The sequence below is a fragment of the Rousettus aegyptiacus genome, unplaced genomic scaffold, assembly GCF_014176215.1.
Source record: "Rousettus aegyptiacus isolate mRouAeg1 unplaced genomic scaffold, mRouAeg1.p scaffold_m13_p_1, whole genome shotgun sequence".
Lineage (NCBI taxonomy): Eukaryota > Metazoa > Chordata > Mammalia > Chiroptera > Pteropodidae > Rousettus > Rousettus aegyptiacus.
In genome coordinates, this window is record NW_023416284.1 from 83,903,464 (window position 1) to 83,928,138 (window position 24,675).

General features: G+C 45.6%; 2 protein-coding genes and 1 long non-coding RNA gene across 6 annotated transcripts in view; 1 reads left to right on the forward strand and 2 right to left on the reverse strand.

Moving 5' to 3' along the window:
- The window catches only part of SLC22A23 (solute carrier family 22 member 23), a 171,169-nt gene extending 155,967 nt beyond the window's left edge, over positions 1–15,202 (forward strand). For 2 of the 3 annotated variants that reach the window (XM_016166671.2, XM_016166672.2), the window contains 2 exons: positions 53–176; positions 10,957–15,202. In XM_016166671.2, coding sequence (XP_016022157.2) covers positions 53–176; positions 10,957–11,344 — 512 coding nt within the window. In that variant the 3' untranslated portion in view covers positions 11,345–15,202. Of the gene's footprint in view, positions 1–52; positions 177–1,959; positions 2,064–10,956 lie in introns of all 3 variants that reach the window. The other variant, XM_036237454.1, reaches the window with a different exon arrangement.
- PSMG4 (proteasome assembly chaperone 4) overlaps positions 1–24,071 on the reverse strand; it is a 32,192-nt gene extending 8,121 nt beyond the window's left edge. The window contains exons 1-3 of one of the 2 annotated variants that reach the window (XM_016166674.2): positions 23,789–24,050; positions 20,075–20,150; positions 16,884–17,078 (exon numbers count right to left, since the gene is read on the reverse strand). In XM_016166674.2, the coding sequence (XP_016022160.1) occupies positions 16,957–17,078; positions 20,075–20,150; positions 23,789–23,962 (372 nt within the window). In that variant the 5' untranslated portion in view covers positions 23,963–24,050 and the 3' untranslated portion in view covers positions 16,884–16,956. Of the gene's footprint in view, positions 1–16,883; positions 17,079–20,074; positions 20,151–23,788 lie in introns of those variants that run through there. The other variant, XM_036237457.1, reaches the window with a different exon arrangement.
- LOC118613781 lies at positions 4,054–10,961 on the reverse strand. The gene is made up of 2 exons (XR_004955857.1): positions 9,228–10,961; positions 4,054–6,467 (listed from the first exon to the last, which is right to left on the reverse strand). It is a non-coding gene; the product is annotated as an uncharacterized LOC118613781 (long non-coding RNA).
- Positions 24,072–24,675: the final 604 nt, after the last annotated feature.

Below are 24,675 nucleotides of genomic sequence, written 5' to 3' on the forward strand. Positions count from 1 at the left end.
TTTTCCCTTCCCTCTGCCTAACCCTCACCATCCCCTTCTCATTCTCCTTCAGGTATGAGTGACAGTGTCAAGGACAAATTCTCCATCACGTTTTCCATCGTGGGCATGTTTGCCTCCCATGCGGTAGGAAGCCTCAGTGTGTTCTTCTGTGCAGAGATCACACCCACGGTAATAAGGTGCGTAATGGGAGGCGCCCCACAGGATGTGTTCTTCTTAGGACCCAGGAAGGGCTACCTGTTTAGCAAGGCTCCCAGGGAATTAACCAACATCGGTTTTGTCCTGCCCTGGCCTCTGGACAGGGGTGATGCATGCACTGAGCATGTGAGCTTTAAGATGGGGTGCTCCACCCTGACTCCAAGGCAACTGAGAGTCAGGTGAGAACTTGACTCTGTGTCCTATCCAGGCAGGAGTCAGAGGAATGGAGCACAGGGAACTTTCTGGGGTACAGGAAACATGGCAATGACTGGAAAAAGAGAGAAGTCAGTAGATAACTTGTACTCATACTTCAACTGAAATCAAATGCTGTTGACTCTTCTAAGAGACATCAGAATAAAGTGAAGTAGAAAGGGCCTTATCTTTTTTTTACTGCCTGAGAAGTTGATGTCACTAGTCCAAAGAAAGGCCTCACAAAGAAAGTCCAGCAAGTTATATCTCTGATTTCTTTAACAAATATTTATCATGAACCCACTATGTGCCGGGAAGTAGGCCACAGTAAGCAAGACAATACAGACAGAGCCTTGGCAGAGTCTGTGGTTATTTCATACTTTACTGAGAGGTGGTGTTAAGTTGTGCTTAGCTCTTTCCATTTTAGTTCATGAAGTGAGGTTTGATCCTTTCTGGTGCTGTCCATGAGTAGAGGTACGGTGGCGGGGTCGGGGAGGGGAATTGGGGGGGAGGGAGCTATAGACTGTTTTATCTTACACTTAACTGCAAAGTCATGTCGTTTCCTGGTAATTACTGTGTGTGAATCATGGAAGAGCTCACCTTGTTTTACTTTGGACTTTGTGTGGGAATATCATTAGCATTTCTAACACATGCTTTTTTAAAATATAAATTGTGAAGATGGGCAATTATTCAGCTGCAAGATAAAACCCAGAAGTCAGCATGACGACTCCCTTTCCACCCTTGCTTGCCTTCCCACATGGGAAAACAAGTAGAGGGCCAACACAGTTCAGGGTAGGATTTGTGCAGACTAATTATTTTAGCTCCAAGGGTGCTGGGAAGGACTGGGAGAAGGCTGGCAGGTTCATGGACTCTCTTCCTTCCCACACTTCTCAGTAGTCTGCTGACAATAGAATTTTCATATGACCTCATTTTGATTCATTCTCCTGGATTTTTACAACTCATGCCAAACCTGAAGGTGACTCAGTACTGATGGAATAAAAGGCCAAGGAATTGTATATTTAAGAAAAAAGCAATTAAATGCCAAGTGCCCAGCCTGAAGCTTATTTCATGCTGTAAGTTGCAAAATGCCTTAGGCAGACAGCAGCTCCGTCTTTTCTTTACCTAGTTAAACTTCCTTCTTTTACAAAAGACTACAGCAAAGAGGATTCTTTCAATAGAGCAGAAGTCAAGGTTAGATCCCTGGCTTTCCACAGACCACTGGCAGCCTCTGTGTGATTGTGTATCTCTCTCTGGGGGTGGCCACCCTTTCACTGTGGTAGTGGGAAGACCTCATTGTTCATTGTGAGGTTTAACTTATGAAGCTAAACCGAAGGAAATGTATATCCTTTTCCTCTTTGATGCAAGCTGGAAAGATGATTTGGGAATAGAAATTCAACAAATATGTTCTCAATTCAGCTTGCCAAGATGAAGAACTAGAAAAAATATTGGCCCCTTGGAGATGTTTTTGTACTTGCAGAGAATGAAAGGAAATTCAGTCCAAAGGGGAGTCTCTCGGCCAGGATGGAAGAATTTCTGATGTCACTGATGAACCACTCTGCACGCCCTTTCTTTCAGATCGCCCCTCTTCTTACCTGCACACTCAGGGACAGTTCCCACAGAGACCCTAGGACGGCAGTGGCTTTCTTATCCTTGCCCCCCTTAATGCAGATAAATCCAGGGTAAGCTGGGATGGTAGGCTTGGAGTCTGTGAGCTTCATTTTTCTTAATACAAAAAGAGTATTTTTCTACAATTCTGTTTTAAAAACACACCTTCTGAATAAGTACAGTAGCACAGGTTAAGCCACCAGGTTTGACTACCTGCAAATAGGAGGATAAGAACCTTTCCGCACAAAAACTTGTCCAAGAAAGACAGTGACTCACCAGAGTCCTATTGAATTTATACTGGTTTCGTAAGATTGCATCCAGACTTTCCACTGCAGAGAAGCACTTCTCTTCCACACAGGCCCATCTAGGTGTCTTTCAGTGTCATTCATTTATCAGCCAAGCAACAGGTTCTTCTGAAATTCACTTCTCAGGCTTCAGGAGTTGGGTGACTGCAGGCGGATTGGGAAGGACACTGTGTCTGCCACACCCTCTCCCCTTTGGCTTGGACAGAAGCGGCAGGGGTCCTGGTTGATCCAGAAGCAGCTGGTGGCTTTTTTTGTGGCAAATCATCATGACTGTCCAGTGTCCAGCCATAAGCTGCAGGTGGGAGCCCCTCAGGCCTCCACTGTCTTCTTGTCCCCTCACAAAGGGGTCAGGTAAGAGGAGGCAGGCTGTGGTGACAACGACAAGCCCACTTCATTTCCCCACAGCTCCTCACAGGTCCCCTCAGCACTCTGGGCCTCGACTGTTAACCCCCTACTCTCCCTCTGTGCCCATCCTCTCTCTCCTGGAGTCTTCTGCTCCGCTCCCCCTCAGGCTGTCCCGCCCCTTTCTTCTAGAAACTTTTCTTGGAACTTGCCTTCTTGAGACCTTCCTTCTCAATAACTCCTCCCTGTTCCCACCTTAGGACTAGAAACTGGGCCCTGATGTCCTCTGTTCTAAAGCTGCCTCAAGAAAGGCACCAATAACAAAGATGGGCTATGTGTATTGTGACATCTGGAGTCTGTTTAATATATATATATACACACAACAAATGCTCAGTGAGTGACAAGAAGCCAAGGAGGTGAGACGCGCACATTCACAGTTAAACAGCAGAATGAGGGGTAACCTAAGTGCAGAGGATGTGGCCTTTAGCATGAAGTAAAGAGGATGATGGGGCCGTATGTGGTCCCAGAGGCCACTTTGCCCTAAAATAACTACTCCTGACCATCTATGTGGTGGTGATGATGGTGTAAGAGAAAGTATATGTAAAGGGTCTGGCCTCGGTAAATGAAAATTGATATCATTAGTCCTGCCTGAATAGTTCTGGCAATTATATGTATTTCTGTAAAAATTGACACCAATATTTGTTCATCCTTGACTTCACAGAAATCTAGTAAACTCAAACTAAGTAACATAAAAGAGGAAGTGAAAAATGGGAGATGTGTTTCTTGTGCTTAAATGCAAGATGCTGGGATTCACATGTTTAACTTGAATGATTTGAAGATTCCGGAATTCTTAATTCATTTGTTACTTCCAATAAGAAGTCTCCCTGTATATGGTCTTTCTATCCTTAAAGTAATTTAGATAGTATTACTAGTAAAACAAAGATATCCAGTGGACGTTAAAATTTTTGTGCTCCTAAAGCTGAGGCAAAACTTGCCCCTTCTCCGTTATCTCCATTATCTTTTCTCTGTAATTGAGACCTCTGACCACTGTGATATTTAAACACGGGCCTATACTGCCCTCTAGTGACAATTTAGAGAAGCAGAAAAGTGTACAAAATCAGCATTTGTGGGGAGGAAAATTAAGTTATCACCTTACAACTAAGCATGTAAATGATCCTATTCTCCAAAGTGAGATTGCAAAAAGAAAACACAAAACGGCACACCAAATTCTGCCAAATTGTTTCTAATCTTACTGAATGAATAAGATCGATAGAAAACCAAATAGAAGATTGCTTTCATGGAAAAAATATATAAAGATATTTTGGACATTATATACGCATGTGTATATATATTTATATATATATATATGTACGCACGTTTTTAATGATCCATATAATCCTACCAAAAATCAAATATATTTCATTTCATTTGACATGATTTATTAACATATCGATATGAGAGTTTGTTTGGCATGATGAAGAATTTGGTCTGGTGCTGAGCGCTGCTCCTTTAACCATGGATCCATGCTCACTCTTCTTTGTGAGTCTGTGCACTCTGCCTTCCTGCATATTAACCCATGTGTGGTCTTTACATGTACCAAGCAGGGTAAGGCTCACTGCTTGTCAGTGGCATCCACACTTAGTAACAAGGTCAGGTAGAAATCTGGAAAGTTTCAGAAAAAATGTCTTACTGGTATCAAAGGCCCAGTGAAACCCATCCATTATCCTCGGTATCTGATGTCCTTATAATATCCTGTGGCTTCCTACAGTGGCCAGAACTATCAAAAATACAAGTGGCTATTTTAGGTGTTCATATTATCCACTTTACAGATGGAGTCAACACTGCTCTTTCTAGTGGTCATTTATATTTAACCTGTCCCATTCATTCAGGTGAGCTGACCTTCCTACCTAGGAAGCCAGTATATTTACTAAGCATAAACCGTGTGTGCCAGTTGATGTTCTAGGAAATAATCCTTGACTTTGAAGCGTTCATAGACTAATGAGGATGGTAGACATATGAACAAATACTAGCAGAAAGGTACAGAGTATCTTTAAAAGGTTGTCCAGGACCCTGTACCTTGGAAGGGGGTTAGTATCTGGGAGACACTCCCCCAAAAAGTGATGTTTCTCTTTTGTATCCCCTTGGTGGTCCAGTAACACAACAATGTGACTGTTGTTATAGCACCTTCAGTCTCTCCTTTGGTGAAAGGCTTTTTAATACATACTACCAGATATATCACAGCCTGGGTGACAGGTGGCTGTCTCTTTTCTCCTTTGTGGCTAAGGCTAGGGAATTCTGTCATTCACTGAGTGTATTAATTATCTATTGCTGTGTAACAAATTACCCCAAAACTTAGTGGCTTCAAACAACACATGGTTATTGTCTTACAGTTTCTGTGGGCAGGAGTCCACATGGCCTAGCTGGGCTCTGAGCTTCAGGGTCTCCCACAGGCTATAATCAACTGGGTTAAGACTAGCCTCCAAGCTTATTCAATAATTGGTGGGTGTTTAGTCCATTTGGGCTGCTATGACAGAACACCACAGACTGGTTGTCATAAACAACCAAAAGTTATTTCTCACAGTTCCGGAGATGGGGAAGTCCAAGGGCAAGGTGTCAGCAGGTTTGGTGTCTGGTGAAGGCTCACTTCCTGGTTCATAGCCGGCAGTTTTCTTGCTGCATTTTTACATGATTCAGGGTCCCTTTTATGAGGGCACTAATCCTATTCATTGGGGCTCCACCCTTATAACCTGATCACCTCCCAAAGGCCATACCCTTAATACCATCACACTAATTCAACATATGAATTTGGGGGAACACAAAAATTCAGACTATAACAGCAGGGTTCAGTTCCTCATGAGCAGCTGAACTGAGAGCCTTAGTTCCCTGCCAACTGTTGACTGGAGGCCAGCGTAGTTCTTTGCCATGTGGACCTCAACAACATAGCGGCTTGCTTCATCGAAGCCAGCAAGAAAATCTGCTATAAGTGACAGTCTTATAACCTAATCATAAAGGGACATCTCATTACGTTTGCTGTGTTTTATTAGTAAAAAGTGTTTTATTAGTAATTTACTAGGTCCAGCTCACATTCAAGGTACAAGGGTGTGAGTACTGGGTGGTGGGAATAATTGGGGCCACCTTATAAATCTGACTCCCATGCCGAGTAAATACTCAGATGCTGGCCAGCTCTCAGCCAGTGTCTGGGTAGAGGCTAGGAATAACAAACTGAGTCAGACCTGGTTCCTGCCCTTGAAAACCTCAAGTCTATTAGAGACACGCAGATATGCAAACACAAGTAAGTCTGGACTATAACTCAAGTGTGCTGAGGGAATAGTAGGAGCACCAGAGGGAGGGAGAGAAGGGCAGTGGGGCTGAGAGCACTTTCCAGCCAGCATATGCAGCCTGGACTAGATGCTGCCTGGGACTAGAGATTCCAGGGAGGGGATGGAACAGGAAGTGGTCCAGAAGGGAGGTGCTTGCAGACAAGAATACAAGGAGGAGTGAGTCTTCATTCCAGATGACACAGTGAGCCCATGCAGAGGTGTCTGGGAGAGAGGGCAGTGGGCGTGTAGCAGGGCATGGGTGAGAGGGCCAGGAGGGAGGAGGAGGAAGGATCAAAGTTTGGGTCTCTGCCATACTTTGAGTCTCCACGTTATCCCAGGAAGATTTGGGCCCATGAGGCTTTTGGGTTCCTCCTCTCTTGAGCCTCTCAGTTCTTGAACTTGCTCAGCTCAGATCCTGCCATCAGGCGCCTCCCCAGCCCTCACAGACAGCATCACCTCTGAACCAGTCCACTGATCGCCGCTATTGTTCCTTCACCTCCTGCTCTGTCACCTATTTAATATTAATGCAGCAAGAAAAGAGTTAGACATGCATCACTATTTCTGCTTTGTGGAGCCAACAAAGAAGGGGAAGAGGGCTTAGATAACTGGATGAATAACAGCAGCACTGTACTCAGCACTTCCTGTCCCCAGCATCAGTTACACTAGCACCCCCGTCCAGGCCGACGTACTCTTCTCACACCCATTTCACATACCCTCACTGAGGCTTAAAGAGGTGAAATTGGTCGGTGGTGGAGCCAGAATTGATGCAGGCCGACTGGCTCCAGAACCTGTTCTCTTAACTGTTGCACCTCCCGCCTGTGTAGCAAGAAGAGTCCCTGTTGCAGCTCGCTCTGACCTGTCCCGTGAGGATGGGTTTGCTCAAGGCTGGGGCGGCCCTTACTGCTGAATACTCCAGTCTTGCAATCATCTAACTGAATGAATACTAGCAAAGCCTCTGTGCCGGGAACTGTGCCAGGCATGCGGACCCCAGGTGAAAAGCCACATCTCCTTCTCGAGAAGCACATGAGGAAACCTGGTAGAGCCGGACAGGAAACATCAGGGAGCTTAGCTGATCCAGCGTGAGAGAACCTCACAGGAGTGAAGGAGAGAGTGCAGGGGGAGAGGGTGGACCCGAAGGGCAGGTGAGAACATGAGAGGAAGAGGGGGACCCCTCAGGAACTGTGTGTTTTCTAATGGGCCCAACTGGAAGCTATCAGGGCTGGTCACTGGTTGGACAGGAAGGCGGCAGGGAAAGAGAAGTTCGGGACTCCCAGGCTCTGGCTTTGTTCCCAGGGCAGTGTGCCTGGTGAGATATCCCTCTCCCAACCATGCCCTGGGCCTTAGCCTGCAGGGAACCAAAGGAGGAGGCGAACTGTTTCCTACCCCTCCTCACTCAGAATCACCCAGCACAAAGTGAGGAAACCCTCCCCACTATTCCTGAGGTGACACCCTCTGCAAACAAACAAGGCCACTCCTATCTTAGAAAAGTCTTTTTTTTTTTTTTTTTTAATGAAACATGACAAAACAGGGCAGGGAGACCACATAGTCCTACCCATGCACACACACTGTCATTCTTATGTTTTGTTCTTTGAGAAAAATTGTTTGCAAGGCTGTGTTCCAGCTTGTCTTCACCACCCTCCCTGCCTGAGTGCCCCTCATCCCTATCACCCTATCAATCCAGGACTGGTCAACCAGAGGGCCTGTTATAACAGGACAGCAGGGAGCAAAGGCAGGGGACTCTCTCCCATCACTGATGACAGTACAGTCTCAGAGAAGGCCCTGGAGAGGGGAGCCTACTGCTCAGTCCCACAGTGGGCAAAGCAAGCAGAAGCCCCCACCCAAGCAGCAGGGGTGACAGGGAAAGGGGAGCCTAGCCAGTCTCTGAGTTCTCAGGAAGAAAAGATGAGGCCTGCGTGGCTACCCAGGCTAGAAGTCTGGGGGATTTACATCAACAGGAATCTCCAGCCCCTACAGCTGGAACAGTTTTGGGGTTTTCTTAACACCCTTATTGAGATATAATTTACACACCATAAAATTCATCCATTTTTAGTATAGAATTCAGTGACTTTCACTGCAGTCACCACCAAAGTCCAGTTGTAGAACATTTCCTGCACCTGAGAAGTTTCCCCACAGCCTCTGCAGCCTCTGTTCCCACTCCCAGTGCCAGGCAACCACCAGTCTGCTTTCTGTCTCTATAGATTCGTCGCCTTTGGACATTTCATGTAAATGGAATCATACAATCAATTAGCAAAATATTCCCCAAATTCACCTGTTTCTTATCGCTAAATACTCTTCCACTGTATCTGATGTGCCACATTTGTTTCTCTAGTTGGAGAAACAAATGGACATTTGAATTCTTTCCAGTGTTTGGCTGTTATGAATAATGCTACAATGAGCATTCACTGATACGTTTTTGTATGGACATATGTTGTCATATGTTTCATAGGAGTAGAATTGCTGAATCATAAAAAGTTTATAGTCAACTTTTTTAAGAAACTGCCAGGCTTTCTCATAGTAGCTATACCATTTTTCTTTCCTACCAGCAATGTAAAAGAAGTCTAGTTTCTCTACATCCTCACCAATACTTGTTATTGTGTCTTTTTGAAATAGTATCTCATTGTGGTTGTGATATGCATTTCTCTAATGACTAATAATGTACGTCGTATGTGCTTATTGGATATTTTATAGTTTGTATAGTTTTCCTGGAGAAATGTCTATTCAAATCTTTGGCCCATTTTAATTGGGTACTCTTACTGAGAGCCCCTTGTATATTCTGGATACTATATATAAAAGGCATATCCTTTATCAGATGTCTTCATTTTCTCCCCAGATATGGCCTGTCTTTTCATTTTCTTATGAGTATCTTTTGGAGGGCAGAACTTTTAAATTTTGATAAAGTCCAAATGATTTTTTTTTTCCTCTTTTGGATCCTGCTTTTGATGTCATGTAAGAAATCTTTTTCCTAACCTGAGGTCACAAAGATTTTTCCTTATTTTTACTCCTAGAACTGTTATAGTCTTAGCTCTTCCATCTAGGTCTATGATCCATTTGTAGTTCATTTTTGTATCTGATGTGAAGTAAAGGTCCAACTTCATTCTTTTGCACATGGATATCTAATTGTTCTAATACCACTTGTTAAGAAGACTACTATCCTTTCCCCCATTGAATTTGCCTTTGTTGAAAATGAGCTGAACATAAATGTAAAAGTTTATTTCTGAATTATCAATTCTCTTGATCTATCGCTACACCAATACTGTACTGTTTTACTTACTATAGCTTTATAGTTAGTTTTGAGATTGAAAAAGTCAGGTCCTCCGATTTTGTTATCTTTCAAAATTGTTCCAGCTATGCTGAGTCTTTTGCATTTCCATATAAATCTTGAGATCAGCTTATCATTTCCTGCAACAAAAAAAATCATCTCTGAATTTGATAGGGATTGTATTAAATCTATAGATCAATTCAGGAAGAATAACCATCTTAACAAGTTTGAGTCTTCCAGTCCATGAATATGGAATGTCTCTCCATCTGCTTATCTTTAATTTTCTCGTGATGTTTTGTACCTTTCAGCATAAAAGTCTTGCATTTCTTTTGTTATTTATTTCTAAATATCTTATTCTTCTGATGTAATTATGAGTACAGTTTTCTTAATTTCATCTTCAGCTTATTTGTTGCTAGCATGTAAACATACAGTCAACTTTGATCTGTTGATCTTGTATTCTTGTAGGGCAGTATTTTTGTGAGTCAGAGGCACCTATGGTGTCAACCAAGAGAGTCACAGGCTCTTTGGGAGCTGGGAGCTCACATCCCTGTCTCCTACACGCTGCAGGGGCCTTCCCTTCAGCCCCTCTGAGCACATCCAGGAGTAAAGGTCAATTCACTAAAGGGTGGTACCTAACTATTGAGCAGCTCAATTCGAAAGTTATTTAAACCATCTGAAATCTGCATCCCTGTACCTTCTGCCCACTGCTCTCTGAGGCAAGGTAAACAACTATACTTCCGCTTCCTTGAGTCAAGGCCCCCTCATCTGGCCCCTTCATTGTGGCGCCAGAGCTGAGACCAGCCAGCCCTGCTGGCCTGTGTAGTGACGGCACAGTGAGACCATTACCTCCTGTCACCTTTACTGCAACCTAGCACTGCACTGCATTTGATGTCTACATATCACCTTCTCCCCAATAATATACATTTGTGTCATATTAGATGGTAGAGTTATAGCAGTTTTTTTAGATGTTGTATAACTACTATTTCCTTGGGAACTTCTGGTAGGTTCCCACACTGGGCAGAGGAGTGGTGGTAAATGGTTCAAGTCCTAGGCTCACATTTAGTACTCTGTGAGCCAAGTGCTGCAGTGAATGTCTCTGTCTGTCAGTGCATTTGGTTTCTGGCACATTTCCCAGAGATAGGACAGCTTCCACTGGTGGCGTGCGGAATGATTTTAGGAAATACTTAAGACATGGCAATAAACAACTCACAGTGAGAAAACTACTGTCTTACGTATCTTCCAATCTCTCTGATTATGGCAAGGAGAAAGTCTATTAGTTTGGTTTGTCTTTAATATCTTCTTTAACGCCTGGTAATCCTTCCCCCCGCTCCACCCCTACCCTTTTTCTAAATGAAGAGCAAGCCTTGGAAAAATAGCATAATTTAATAGTATTTGGTTTTTCACTGTATGTTTATTATTCATGGCAAGTGATACGGGTTTTCCATTTACAGTGATATTAAAAAGTCATCTTTCAAAATAAAAAAGTTGATGAGGAAAAATGTTACCCAAACTAGAGGTGGTGTACAGATATGGCCCAGACAAAGGTGGTTTGGGATATCCCACATGTGGCACGCACTGCTGGGGGGCCAAGGGCCTCGGTGCCCACAACCCAAGTCGGACGTCTCCTTCTGTCATGAACTTGCCCGAGTCAAGCCATGTCCACACTCTGGGAGTCACTGTGGCCCTCTGTGCCAGGGTCTGACCATGGACACTAACCCTGTGATCCCATGCCCTCCTGCAGGTGCGGCGGGCTGGGACTGGTGCTGGCCAGCGCGGGCTTCGGCATGCTGACAGCACCTATCATCGAGCTGCACAACCAGAAAGGCTACTTCCTGCACCATATCATCTTCGCCTGCTGCACGCTCATCTGCATCATCTGCATCCTCCTGCTGCCTGAGAGCCGGAACCAGAACCTGCCTGAGAACATTTCCAATGGGGAGCACTACACACGGCAGCCGCTCCTGCCGCACAAGAAGGGGGAGCAGCCCCTCCTGCTCACCAACGCCGAGCTCAAGGACTACTCGGGCCTCCACGAAGCAGCGGCTACCTCCGCTGCAGGGGACGGGCTGCCTGACAACGCCACGGCCAACGGCATGAAGTCCTGTAGCTCTGGGCACGGCCTGCCCTGAAGAGGGCACCATGGGCTCCCAGGTTCAGGGGCTGTTTGGGCACAGGTTTACAGACAGGGACCTGCAAGAGGCTGGGGCAGGAAAACCCAACTCTCATGCCACCGAGTCGTGAGACTTTCAGCTGGTATGGGGGAATTCTGTCTTTCCAAAAACTCTTAAGGATCGTGTGTTTGAGGAAGCAAACTCTTTGGAAATAACCCTTCAAAACCTTCCTTTCTGCCATTAAATGTTTCTATTTATTTTGGTCATTTTTACGAGAAGCACTTTATTCCCTTTCCTCTCACTAATCTTGAATTGGAACCACCTCCTGCGGAACAGGGACCCAGTCGCCCGAGGAAGACGCTGTAAGTAACCAGCGCAGCAGCCGGTCTCCTCCCTGCAGGTCAGCCACCGTTCTCGCCCACAGCCCCTCAGAGCAGCCAGATGTCACCTCTGCCGGCCTGAGCTGCCCCAAGGCTGCCTACCTATGTACAAAGAGAGGCCCAACAGATCATAGAGCAGTTCCATGACTGCAGTTTAGACAGAGTGAAATGTAAATGATAGGTTTTTGCTAGAGAGTCTGTGTATGGTTTGTAAAGGATTTTTTTTTTTTTTTTCTATTTGTAAGGTCAGAGCTTCTGTTCCATGTGTTGGGGGAAAGCAGCTCACAAATATTAAAACCAACTTAGTCTTTCCTTTGAGATAATCCTTTTCTACTTGATGCTGGAAGCTTTTTGGGGAAAAGCTTAAAACATTTCACCACAAATCTTAAATAATTAGTAGTAATGTCACCACGGTTTCCTGACACCAGTTTGCCTAGTTAAGATCACAACTAGCAAATGTGTTGAGGTCTGAGACATGTTAGCATTATTAATACTCCTTCCTAAATTTAGCGCCAGCAGAAAAGTTTCCTCTTCCACAGTCAGCTTTTTGCCAGCACTACTTGAAAACCATGGCTACTTTCTGGACTAAAACCAATAGGAAAAGAACTGAAATAGACTAAGGCAACCCACAGAAAGGAAGGGAGCTCTCCCAAATATGGCCTGTCACCCACATCTTGAGCACACACCACGTAGAAATCACCAGCTTGGATGACTGTCAGCTCTCACTGACTTCACACTGAGAGACTGCAAAGCCTGTGGGAGACAGTCCCTTCATGCCTGCCTTTGCCTGCTTCCTGCTTCCTGTCACTTCCGTCAGCAAAGAGGTGGGGCTTAAGGCAAGAAATGGGATTCTCACAGATTAGTCCAGCTAACCTCCAGCCTCTTAAAAGCATCAAGACCAATTGAGAAAAAGCAATAACTCACCAAAGTTCAGCTCCCACCCCCGTCCCCAATATCCAAGGGTTTTCATTGTGTTCTTCATTTTGTTCCAGGCAGTGAAGCCTTCCTCTTGCCTTTCCGCGTCAGGTTTGCACCTGTCTTGAGGAATGTTTCAAAGGAAACTTAGCCTCCTGAAAGACACTCAGGGGGCGACTAAAAAACAAGCTTCATTGGCACAGGCAGGCACCACCTTGAAGCAACATAGGTACCTGATATTTTGAACCACCTGGGTTCTTTCTAGAAGTGTTCACCTCCCCACTTTGTGACATGTGTCTTTGCAATGGCTGTGTTCTTCCAGAGAAATCGTAGCCTCAGGTCTGTGTGAAGCGATTAGGTGACCTCTGATTGACAGTAGAGCTCAAAGGGCCTAAAAAGAGGTTGGTTAAACTTCCCTTTTTCCCCTTCCAGCTTTTCACCTGGTCTTACTGTCTCCACCTACCACTCTCCTCCAAATCTGGTAGACATCAATAGGAGACTACTGACTTGATAAAAAAACATTTTGAAGCGAACAAACTTGCAGGCATGTGTGAGTCCAGTGAGTAAACCATACTTTGTCTCATCAACTAGACCTGGCATCTCCAGCCTTGTCCAAGGGCCAGCTGCCTAGAAAGGAAGGCCATCTGGCCAGTCTCCTCAGCTCCACCTGCTCCAAGCCCAGCTCATCTTTGTCTTCCTTCATCTTTTTAAGTCACTTTGGTTCCATATTTTGATGTTAAAGTAATTAACCTTACTTTAAAAAGGCCTTTACAAATGTGCAGCCTTCGCGTGCCAAATTTGTGAAATACCTTTTGCCTTTTTTAGAGTACTTGGTACAAAGCCACCTGGCAGCAAGACCCATTAAATCCAGGACATGACATATGCAGCAGCCAAGTCACTGGGCAGTTGAGGAAGGTGGGAAGGAGCCAGTGAGGCCCTGGGCCCTCACCAGGTGTATGTCTGTATCCATCTTCCATCATGCACTAGGACACCTTGCAGTCCCTTTACTGTACTACAGAAGGACTTGTGAGTATTCTTTAAGAAGTGGATTGAAGCTGTAGAGTGATGCTCATAATCTCTGGGGAAGTGAAGGCAAGGCACAGCACTTACAAACTCCTGTTCCAGGGTCTCTGATCTCCATCTTAAATGACAAAAACACTGGTCCAGGAGAGGCAGTCAGCACTGTCAACTTCAGCAATAGGACTAAATCATGGATGACTAGAAAGGAAGCTAACTGTGAGGACTAGGCTCTCAGGACCAAGGTTAGCAGATGCACATGAGGCTGACTTGCCAACAATCGGTAGGTGATCTCTCTTGGCAAAGAGGTCCCTCAGCTCCTCTCTCTCAGCAGCCTCAGGATTAGGCTGAGCTCCTGTTCTGTTGCTGTTTCAGCTTAAGGGTATATGAAGCTCTTGAGGAACACCTTTATGAAATGTAGCCAAAGCAGAAAAGCTTCCCTGTGGGCTGAGCCCCATGAAATCCCACAAGTGGGCAAGGCAGCCGGGGCCCACCTGAGCCTGATACACGTTACGTGCTGCCTTGCTCTGTGTGGGAGGGAGCTGCGGCCACCAGCTCCCTAGCACCCATTGGTCGTGCTTGGACTCCTCAGTCCTGTTTCCTTCGTGGTCAGTAGGGAAACACTTCTCAGGCACCTGCGATTTCAAGTCCACCCTCCCTACCACCTCCACTCCCACTGCCCGGAGAAACATCCCGAGGTATGTGCTGCAGCTACTCTCCTCCACCAGCTACTCTTGCATCCTGCTATCCTATCAGGGAGCTGTGATCCCCTTTCAAAAGTTACACACAAATGTGAACACCTGAGACAGGGCTGAATAGCTCTTCATTTTGTTCTTTTCCAGAAGTCAGTAATAACTCTTATCAAATACCCTAAATACTAGTACCCAGGACAAATAGGAAAAAGTTTTAAATGTTTTGTTTTCTAAAAGAGTATAACCACAACTAGAGGAAAGGGGCTGGTAAGTTGTTCTGGTCACAGAACAGAAAACAAAAATAAACCTCGTAAAGGAAGTGCTGCACTCAAACATTATCACTTCCTAGAGCCAAACAAGAAATGACTGAAGTGCCATTAAATGAATTGTGTGACCATGGCATCGCCCCGCCTCTAGGTGGCGCACGGGCACACGCACGTGCAGGGGAAGGCCCACGCTTCAACTCTTTCTTTTAAAGGACACCTCACTTTAATGTATTGTTTTGGAAAAGCAGCACAGTGTGTTATGTCTAGTGGGAATAGTTCCCTCCTTTTTGTCCTCTCTGCAACCCCAACATTTGAGGTTTCTAGTAAGAACCATGTTACTGTACATGTCAACCGGGATCACTCTGGAGGTGCTCATTCATAGCACAAGCCTAAATAGAGTTCTGAACTGTCGTTCAAAGCTAAATGTCTGCATGATGTCACATCTGTTGTACCTTTGGGGAAAATTTGTATGTAAATGTACAGAAATAAAAATGTTGCCCCATTAACAAATTTCCTCTGGAATGTCTTCCCTACCTCATCTGATGGTATCCAATGAAGGGCATTTCATGACCATTGACTACAAGTAATAAAAACTGTTTATTCAGATCTTGCTGCGTCCCTACTTTAGCGCCTCTACTTTAGCGCCTCTGTAAACCAGGTCTTCTCTCAGCCTGGGAACAGTGGGTGGCCTCTCATCTGCTTGCAAGAGTCCTAGTCTGAAAAGGCAGGCATAGGCAGAGACAGGATTAAACATAAACTGTTTATTTAGTGCCCCTCTCAGACCACCTGTGGGGGCCATCAGTAAATTTAAGAGTTCTTTTCTCTAGCATATCGATGTCCTGCTAATCTGTGGCCTGCAAGTTCTTAGGTCAAAAAATGATTATCTTACACTGTGATTCTGTTAGGAAAGACTGATAACCCAAAATGCTCTTCTTTAATGTAGTGTTTTTTAACAAGAAAACAATGTTTCTTTAATAAAGTATTTATACCAAACTCTTCTCTCCATAGGCCTGATTTTGTGTTACTTACTCTTCCTAGAGAGGTGCCCACTGTGCTTCTAAGCTATGATGCTGCTGGCTGAGGCCTCAGAGGTTAGCATAGGAGGTCTGCTAAGGAGGGAGGCATCTTAAACCACAGACCTACTCATCTGAAGTGCTTATATGTCCTGGCCAAAGTGTCACCACCTCTGGCTACTTACCAGTGCCTTAATACAAGCCTTTTGCCATTGCATGAAACATGTTACAGAACCCAAAACTATCTTCTAGTAACAAGAGGGATCCAGACACTTACAGAATAGAAAGTTCTTTGCCAGTGGTCCTCAACCCTGCCTGTGCTGAGAAGCACCTGGGAGCTTTTAAACCCAAACAAACCTGGGCCCCAGGCCATCTGAGTCTCTGAGGAAGGGTCACGCATAGGCAATCTGTAAAAACTCCATAGAGATTCGAATGTGAAGCCAGGGTTCAGAGCCATTGACCTGTGAAATATTGGCTTTTGGAAAAAGGTGTCAAAGAAAAAAATGTGCAGCATGTGGTACTAGAAAGATCGGAATCCACTTCAAGAGGCAAGCAGAAAAAGGCTAAGGCCTTAAGGATGAGCAAAGCAAATACTTGAGACGGGAAGGGGCGGGGGGCAGGTAAGAAATTATAACAGAAAGAGCAAGCATTTGAATCCACAAAAATGAAGTAGGTAAAACCAAAATTGACTTTTTTTTTTTTTTGCATTTTTTTTTTAATCCCAAAATTGACATCTTAATTGCCATGGCACTTACAGTTTGCAAAGTTTTTCTGTGTATTTAATCCTAACAATAACCCAGTAGAGTGGAGATTATTCCCATTATATAGGTGAGGAAACAGGGCCCAGAGAGGTTAGAGACCACCAAAACCACAAATCTAGTGAGGCTGAAGAACAGGGCTCAAACCCGGGCCCAATGGAACACAGCAGGAGAAGACTTGCCAGGGAAGGGCTTGGCTGAACGGGAAGAAAGGAGATAACCTGAAGCCTATTTTATAAGACTTACTACCTTAATTCTAATTAGAAATGGACATATCAGAATCATGACTAATTTAACTCTTCAATCTAATTAGCCTCCTTCAATCCCAACAAAATCTCATTTTAACCCCTTTTCTCTATTACTGAGCAGTCATAAGGAAACTACTACCCATTTTGCTTTTCTCCTTCCCCAACTTCATCAATATAGACTTTTGGCCCATACTCTGATGAGGGGAAGAAGGAAAATTAATAAGATTAGCCCTTTAAAACAAAATATAAACACATTACCCTGGTGACAAACAGTGAAATTCAATCCATTTATTTAAATGTATATTGTACATAAGTTACAAATCCTCACTTCTGCCACTCAGCTAGAACTTTTCAGGAAAAGCCTCCATTTCTTCCTTGATCCTGTTTTCTACAAGTAATGCGAAGTTACTGTCTGTGTTTTGAAGGTTATAGCTGACAAACACCTGCTTGTTGGTCTTCCTGGCTAAAAAGAAAACACATTGACACAACCATGACTGAAATACGTGAAGTTCTATGTGCCTCAGGCCTACTTTACAGCTGAGAAATGCTTGGAAAAAGAGAATGGGGTTTTAGGGAGAAAAGAAAGTTCTAATTTTTATGACTCTTCACAGGTAGCTGCTGCAAATGCAAACTAAAGTCACTTGATCCTTTCCTAGTCTCTAAAACAGTGGCTCTTAAAGTGTGGTCCCCATATCAGCAGCATGAGATGCAGATTCTCAGGCCCACCCTCACCACCCCCCCCCCCCACTTTCCCTCCCAGGCTGAATGAATCAGAGAGGCTGGGGTTGGGGCTAGTGAGCTATGCCCACAAGCCCTCCAGGGGGCCTAAATACTACTGTTTAAGAACCACTGCCCCACATAAATGGTTGGTCTGTTTTACTTTGCAAAAACACCAATAATATTAAAGTATTTAAGAAAAAATATTCGAGTTCTCTTTCACTACCACCTTCTCTACCAATTCTGCCCTGCTCCCAGGGATAATCCTACACTTCTACATTTCTGTACCTGTACATATATACAAATGTCTAATTTTCAATTTGAAGTTGAACATATGTTTTAGCCCTTTTCTACAGAACCATTAATAGTTGAGGTATACTGCTCCAACTACAGAAATCAAGCAAAATCACATGCCCACAATCTGAAAGACAAGACAAATATCCTGAAGTTGAGCAGTAAGCCTAAAGCAGTCAAATACTGCTGAGGCCTCTGTCCTCAGCCTCATCCCTCACACAGGGCAGGTACAAACTCCTCCCCACAGAAGCACGCACCCTACCTTCCCATCCCACAGACTTCAGATGACCAAGTCAGCCTCAGCATCAAAGGCAAAAAGGTACTGACTGAGGTGAGGAGAGGTGAAGCTGGGGCCTGTCATGTCACATCCACTCAGCCAACCCTCATTCAGTAGCAGAAAATTCCCTGTCCCCAAGGCGGGCTACTCTGCAACTGCTCTACTTGCTAAGACAGGGTCTTATAGGGAGCAAAACTGTCTACCTATATCGTCTGCCTAGCAGACCGGCTCTGCCCTCCGGAGCCACACAGAATGGGGGGGGCGGGGTGGGTATGAGGGCCCATCCACACTACAGTCCTCCAATGCCTCCAAGGTTACTCTGAACCCTTTAGATCATCTCTTTTCCAACTTCCTTTCACCTTCCATGCACGATATTGTTTTTGGGACACCGCTCTCTTCTCATTACTCCTCTAGACAACTGATGATGGTTAATGCATCTTCAACTAATATGCATAATAATAATAATAATAATAATGTATTTTAAACGGCACCAGGCTGCACTGGACAGCTCATTCGTAATCTCAGCATTACCAGCCTTTGTTGATGGCCACCAGTCACATCACACCACTAACTTTTCAAGTTTATTCTGTGTGCCTGTCCTTGTTGGACAGTGGCTGAAAGCTGCCAGATTTTGCTCAATCAAGTAGGATAAAATCCTTCATTAATATTTGACATTAATAAGTTGGTAGGATATTTATTATTTTTTGTCTATGTTCCATTTCAATTGATTTAGATTATAAATTGATTTTAAAAAGCCCCACCATCTGCACAAAACTCAAAAACAAAACTAAAAGAACCCTAGTTTTTTGCATGCAAACTACTATGCCTCCATCCAAGGACACCCTTAAGCCCATCTTACTTTATTGGCACTAAGAGACTCTCATCCACACTGTGGCCACCCATCCAGTTTTCCGTTTCTAGACCTATGAACACTGCCATATCTTCATTGGACCAGGCAGGGCACACAGTGGTCCATGTGATATAGGGGTGTTACCCCTCGAACATTGGTAATACACAGTGAAGTACAAGGAAGCAATCATGTCTTCAACTTACTTTCACGTGGTTCAGAAAAAAACAATGTGAACCTAAACAGGGGATGACAAGAACTAGGAATCTGGGTAAAGGCTAAGTAGGAGTTCTTTGTACCTTTTTTTGCAACTTTTCTGTAAATTTAAAATTACTTCCTAATAAGAAGTTACCAAAATAACTTAGTAGTCAGGTTTCTCTAACTTCAGGCTAAAGAAAAAGTACTGTGGATGTTCCTAAAATGCTGCTGCCACCGCCCTCATGGTCCCTGCTCTACTCACACACAGAACGCAGTGTGGCAAGTCTAGTGTGACCTACCCTCAACCTGTCCACACTGGCTAGGCTCCACCTGAACTGTGTGGCTATCCTGTTTATATAGGTACGTTCCACTTATCATGGATCCAGTGGCTAGACTGTCAAGACAACTAAAATGGGCCTCACTCACTGTACATCACCAGCCCGGGACACGGGGCTCTAAAACTGAACTGTCTGGGAACACTGGGGACAACAAAGACTGAAGAGGAGACAGAAGCTGCCCTACTGTTCAAGGTCCCTGGGTACCCGCTGATGACCTGCTGATCATGCACACTGGTCAAGGGCAGAACACATGTTGTCCTTACCTGAACTATTTGAGTATTTAAAAGATGTGTTTGCAGTGTGGGAGAGGATGGAGCCTTCAACCTCATGTTCTTGCTTAACACCCACTCTATGCCTCACTCTGGCCAGGCCAGTCTCCCTTCTGAACTCTGAATGATATCAAAGGAAATAAAGGGCATCCCTCTTGCGCTGCTGGTACCCTGCTCCACAGGCCCCACCGAGGCCCAGGAGCATTGTGGGCCTCATTCATGCTCTCCACCCATAAGGAGGTAATGTGCTTAGAGAAGGGAGCCAAATCACCTGTCACTCATCGGCTTGGATAGCAGCCCGAGCACAATGTGGGAGTCCCCTGAGAACACACTGGCTCTAAGATGGTGTTGGTACCACGTGGGCATGGAGACACTCTCCTTAAAGAAGACCCAGTATACAAAGGTCTGCATTTACACTATAGTGATGAGTTCATCTATCTCTCAGTATAAAGATTCTTTTTTCTAAAGTGACTTGCCTCGTGGTTCCTTGCAATAGTCAGGACCACCATAGGTACATACCTAAGCGCTGGGCGAGGCCAGTGGAGGTCGTGTCAGAGGTGTCTCCGAGGAGGGAGGTGGATACAGGGATGGAGTCCTAAAAGGAAAACAGAACACAATGCTGCTTCTCCATCAGCCAACCTTCTGTGGCTTCTGATTCTTCATGAGGGTGGTGGTATCAGGTCCTGGGGAGTTAGACACATTAACCAAGAGAAAGAAGGTCTGGCATCTGTGTCAACAGTCAGGTAGATTGACCTTTTAATGCATATGAGATCATATAGATGGGAGAGATGAAGAGAAGTCACCTGAAGCTGGCATCACAATGCTATCAATAAGTTCTAGGACTTACTTCATATAAAGGGCTTGTTTTAGTGTTGGAAACTCCAAAGTATGCTGAAGGGCAACATTACGACTAAGAGGGATGCCAATAAGATCATTAAGGCCACAACAAGAAGAAAGATATCAGAGTCCGAGTGCCAAGTGCCTCCAGGTCCCTCACCCCATGGTAGCCAGAAGGTGGAGAAGGCAGGAGCCTAATCTCATCTGGACCTGTTAAGAGAACACACAGCTCCGTTCCCCTGAGGATGTCTGGGCTCTTTAGGGTCACGAAGGGCCCTGTGACTTTGCAAAGGGGCACCAACCATCAGCATCCAAATAATGAAATAAAAACTTTTGAATATGCTTGGCCAATCTTCATTTCAGATACACAATAAAACTAAAGATAAATAAATGTGGCCCTTCTGAAATCTAGAGGTAATCTTACTTCCAAACACTTTGGAAAGAACTCCCCTACCATTTAAAAGGCCTAGCTTAAAAGAAAAAAAAAATAAACCCACTAACTTATAATATTGCCAAAATTACTTTTATCCTGAGCACAAATCAGAGATTGCTCCTTATCCCTGGTCCCAGGCCAGCTTTCTTCATGTTAGTGGGACCCTGCGTCATCCTTGTTCTACAGCTTTTCTTGGCATCACAATCAGACCTGCCTGATGCAAGGCAGGCCAGCTAGAAGAGCAATAGTGTTATGTGATTTTGTTCTACATGGTCCAGTCTTACATGCTAGGGTTTAGGGGGGAGGGAGGAAGGGGGAGACCTCACAGACCCTTTTGTGCCATCCTCCACTCATGGGTCAGTAAACGTTTTCTAAGAAGGACCAAATAATAAACAGTATAGTTTTTATGGACCACCAGGTCCAGTAGCAACTGCTCAATTCTGCTATCAAAGTGCAAAAGCTGTGACAGACACTACTGAATGGATGGGTACAGCTGTGTCTCGATACACCTTATCATAAAAGTAGACATGGGCCAGCCCACAGGCCACAGTCTGTCCCCTGCCTAAGCTATGGCCTGTATCTCTTTTCTCCAACTGGCTGATCTCAGCCCCTGGAGGGCAGTGTCCAAGCAATATGGTGAGTCAGGAGGAATGGTTCTTTTCCTTCTCCTGCCCCAGCCTTGATGTAGGGTGACTTTCCAGTTGAGACGATAGACCATACTGAGACCTGTGATTACCAAGTGGTCAGACCACCAAAGCAGTCCACAGGTAGAGACTTGAAACTGATTCAAGGAAGTGATGCCTGGTCTTACCAATGAGGAGTCCTCCACCCCATGTAGCCTTACACACTGTTTATGACTACAGCCTAAGGATTAGGAAAGAAGGTGAAGTGGCTCCAGGTTGCCATGACCTACAAACAAATAGCCCTGCCCATCACCCCCCCTGCTCCTCTAGGTTCTCTTCCTCTCCTCTAATGAAAAACGACCTGGAATTGCCACCTTTCCAAAGGCCCACCTGCTGCTACCCACCAGAAGAGAAATAAAACACATACCAGAAAAGAACGGAGAGAAGGAAAAGGGCATACAGAAGAAAGGACAACAGAAGGAAAAAGGGATACTATGAGAGGACATCTCAAAGTCTTATTCAGAGGCTGTCTCCTTCCCAAAGCTTTGCTCAGGTCCCGCCTGATGGCTCGATCCTCTGATTTCTTACCATCTCTGGGGCCCCTCAGGGATCACAATCCTTACTGCCTGACTGGCTGAGGTTACTAGTAGAATTCCTTAGCAAATGGGGAGTTCCCTAAGAGTGCCTCACTCCTTCAACAAGGATTTAAGGAACAGCTTGTCAGGCACTAGGGATACAAAAACTCATAAAACGAACAAACCTTACCACCACAACAGACACTGACAAAAAACTGCAGAAGGAGCAACAGCTGGGGACATGCTAAGGTGCTAGAGCCAAGTGAGGGAGGTGGGTGGGAGAAGGAAGCTCTCTCAGGTAACAGGGCTTGGAGGATCACTGTGAAATCTCTGGACTATGCTCTGAGTTTCTCTCATGAAAGGTCTGTAGCAAAGGAATGACAATATCTAACTGCAGTCTGCTGCCCCACAGAGAACTGGCTATAAGGCATTGCTGTGGGTTGAACTGTATCCTCCAAAACAATATGTCCAGGTCCTAACCCTAGTACCTGTGAAAATGACTTTATTTGGAAATAGGGTCTTTGCACATATATTTAAAATATAAGTTAAGATGAGGTTATACTGGAGTAGGGTGGACCCTTAATCTCTTATGACTGTTGTCCTTATAAGAAGACACAGATAAACAGAGACACGCAGAGAAAAAGGCCATGTGTCATTGGAGGTAAAGACTGTAGTGATGAAACTGCAAGCTGAAGAACACCAATCACTGCCAACAACACCAGAAGGTAGGAGAGAGGCATGGGATGATCCCTCCGTCAGAGCACCCAGAATGAACCAGCGCTGCCAAAACCTTAATTTCAGACTCTGGCCTCCAGAGCTGTGAAAATAAATTTCTGTTGTTTTAAGCCACCCAGTTTGTGATACTTTGTTACAGTAGCTCTAAGAAAGTAATACTGGAAGCAAATAAGGGAATTAACCAAGGAGGAGAGATGCTGCAGGCCTGTTGTTTTTTATATTCCACACAAGTGAAATCGTGGGATATTTTTCTCTGTCAAACCTATTTGACTTAACATAGACAAGTGTGTGCTCACAGATTCACTGACATTCCACATGTGGAGTGTGGGAGAGGAAAATCAAGAATGACTCCGAGGTTCCCGTGGAGTTACCATTATCGGAGATGGGCGGGTTGAGGAGCAGGTTTGAAGGAAGAGGTCAAGAGTTTGGTCTTGAACATGTCTAGTATGAGACGTCTATTAGACTTCTAAGTGGAGACACAGGAGTCTGAAGTTTAAGAAAGAGGTCTGAACTGGAAACATAGATAAATGTCGATTTGGTCAATACCGAGATATGAAAACTAAGAGGTGGATGCCATCGCCCAAGGCGCAAGGGATACAAAAACTCATTCGGCAGCAAGAGGTCCCCACGATGAAGCCCTTGAACACTCCAACTAGAGATGGAAAGAGGAGCCAACAGAGGTGTGGGAATGGAGGGGAGGAGCCCGTCTGGGGTTCCACGTGCTGGCCTGACCGCACAGTCACCCTCGGGGCGGTCCAGGTCCAAACCAACCCCCAGCCCGTTCCCTAAGATATTACAGGAATTGTTCTGGAGAGCCACAAGGGCCCCAAATCCCAAAAAAAACCTGGTGCCCACGCCGGCGCCGTGAGGCCACCGCCAGCGCCCAGACCCCTCGCTCACTTTCCGGCCCAGTCACCCCCTCCCTCCACCGGCCTGGCAGCCTCGGGACCGCCCCCTCTCCTCTCGCACCCCTAGACCCTCTCTCCCCTTTCCTCCGTCCCCGCTCGCCCCAGCCCGGGAAGGCACTCACGTAGCGGCTGCACATGGCCACGGCAAGGTTGCGCAGGTGCGGTGTCGCTCCCACCCACAGGAAGAGCGAGTCTGTCAGCCGCATGACGTGGAAGTGAACCAGCTGCTCCCACAGCCTCGCGCTGAAGTTGTGCAGGGACACGTCCCCGCCCGCGGCGGCCCACTGCCCCTCCATGCCGCCGGCGGGCGCCGAGCCACAAGTGCGGCGACCCGCGTCGGGTGCACTGTCGCAGATCCCGCTAGACACAAGTAGGCGAGCGCCGAGCTGCGGAGCGCGCCTTCGCTTTCGGTCCGGGGAGTGGGTGGAGCTTAAGGTGGAAGTGGGCGGGGCCCATGAGGGCGGGGTCGGACAGCGCCCCCTGTCGGTGCAGGCAAAGCCCTGGCGGCAAAGTCCCGCCGGTTACTCTCGGCTCTTCAGTACGTCGTTGGACCGGCAGCAAAACTCGCTCTCGTCACCAGCAGGGGTAGCGCCGGCGTTCGCCTTGACCTGAGGAGCCCACTGACGCCCGGCAGAACTCGCCTTCACTTGTTCTCTTCTTCCCCGCCCCAATTAGTGCAGACTAATAGCACCGATGAGCTGGAGCTAGCCGCAGAGTCTTCTCAGGTTTTGACACTTCGCCCTGCGAAGACAATCCCGTTTTAATTATGTAGTTTAGTACTTTAAGCGCCCTGAAAACAGCCACCACCCATCATACTGTCTTGGGTTTGGATTACCAAAATCCTCCACTTCCTGGCAGCTTTTTAATTCGAGGGATGCCTTGAATGTAGCTAGCCTTAAGAATGGCAACAATATTGGGGAAAGGCCTCTAGAAAGAAAAATTGCGTGGACTGAGTTGATGGGAGTTTGGATTCACCCCTCCCACCCCCTCATCTGCAGTCATGTACAAG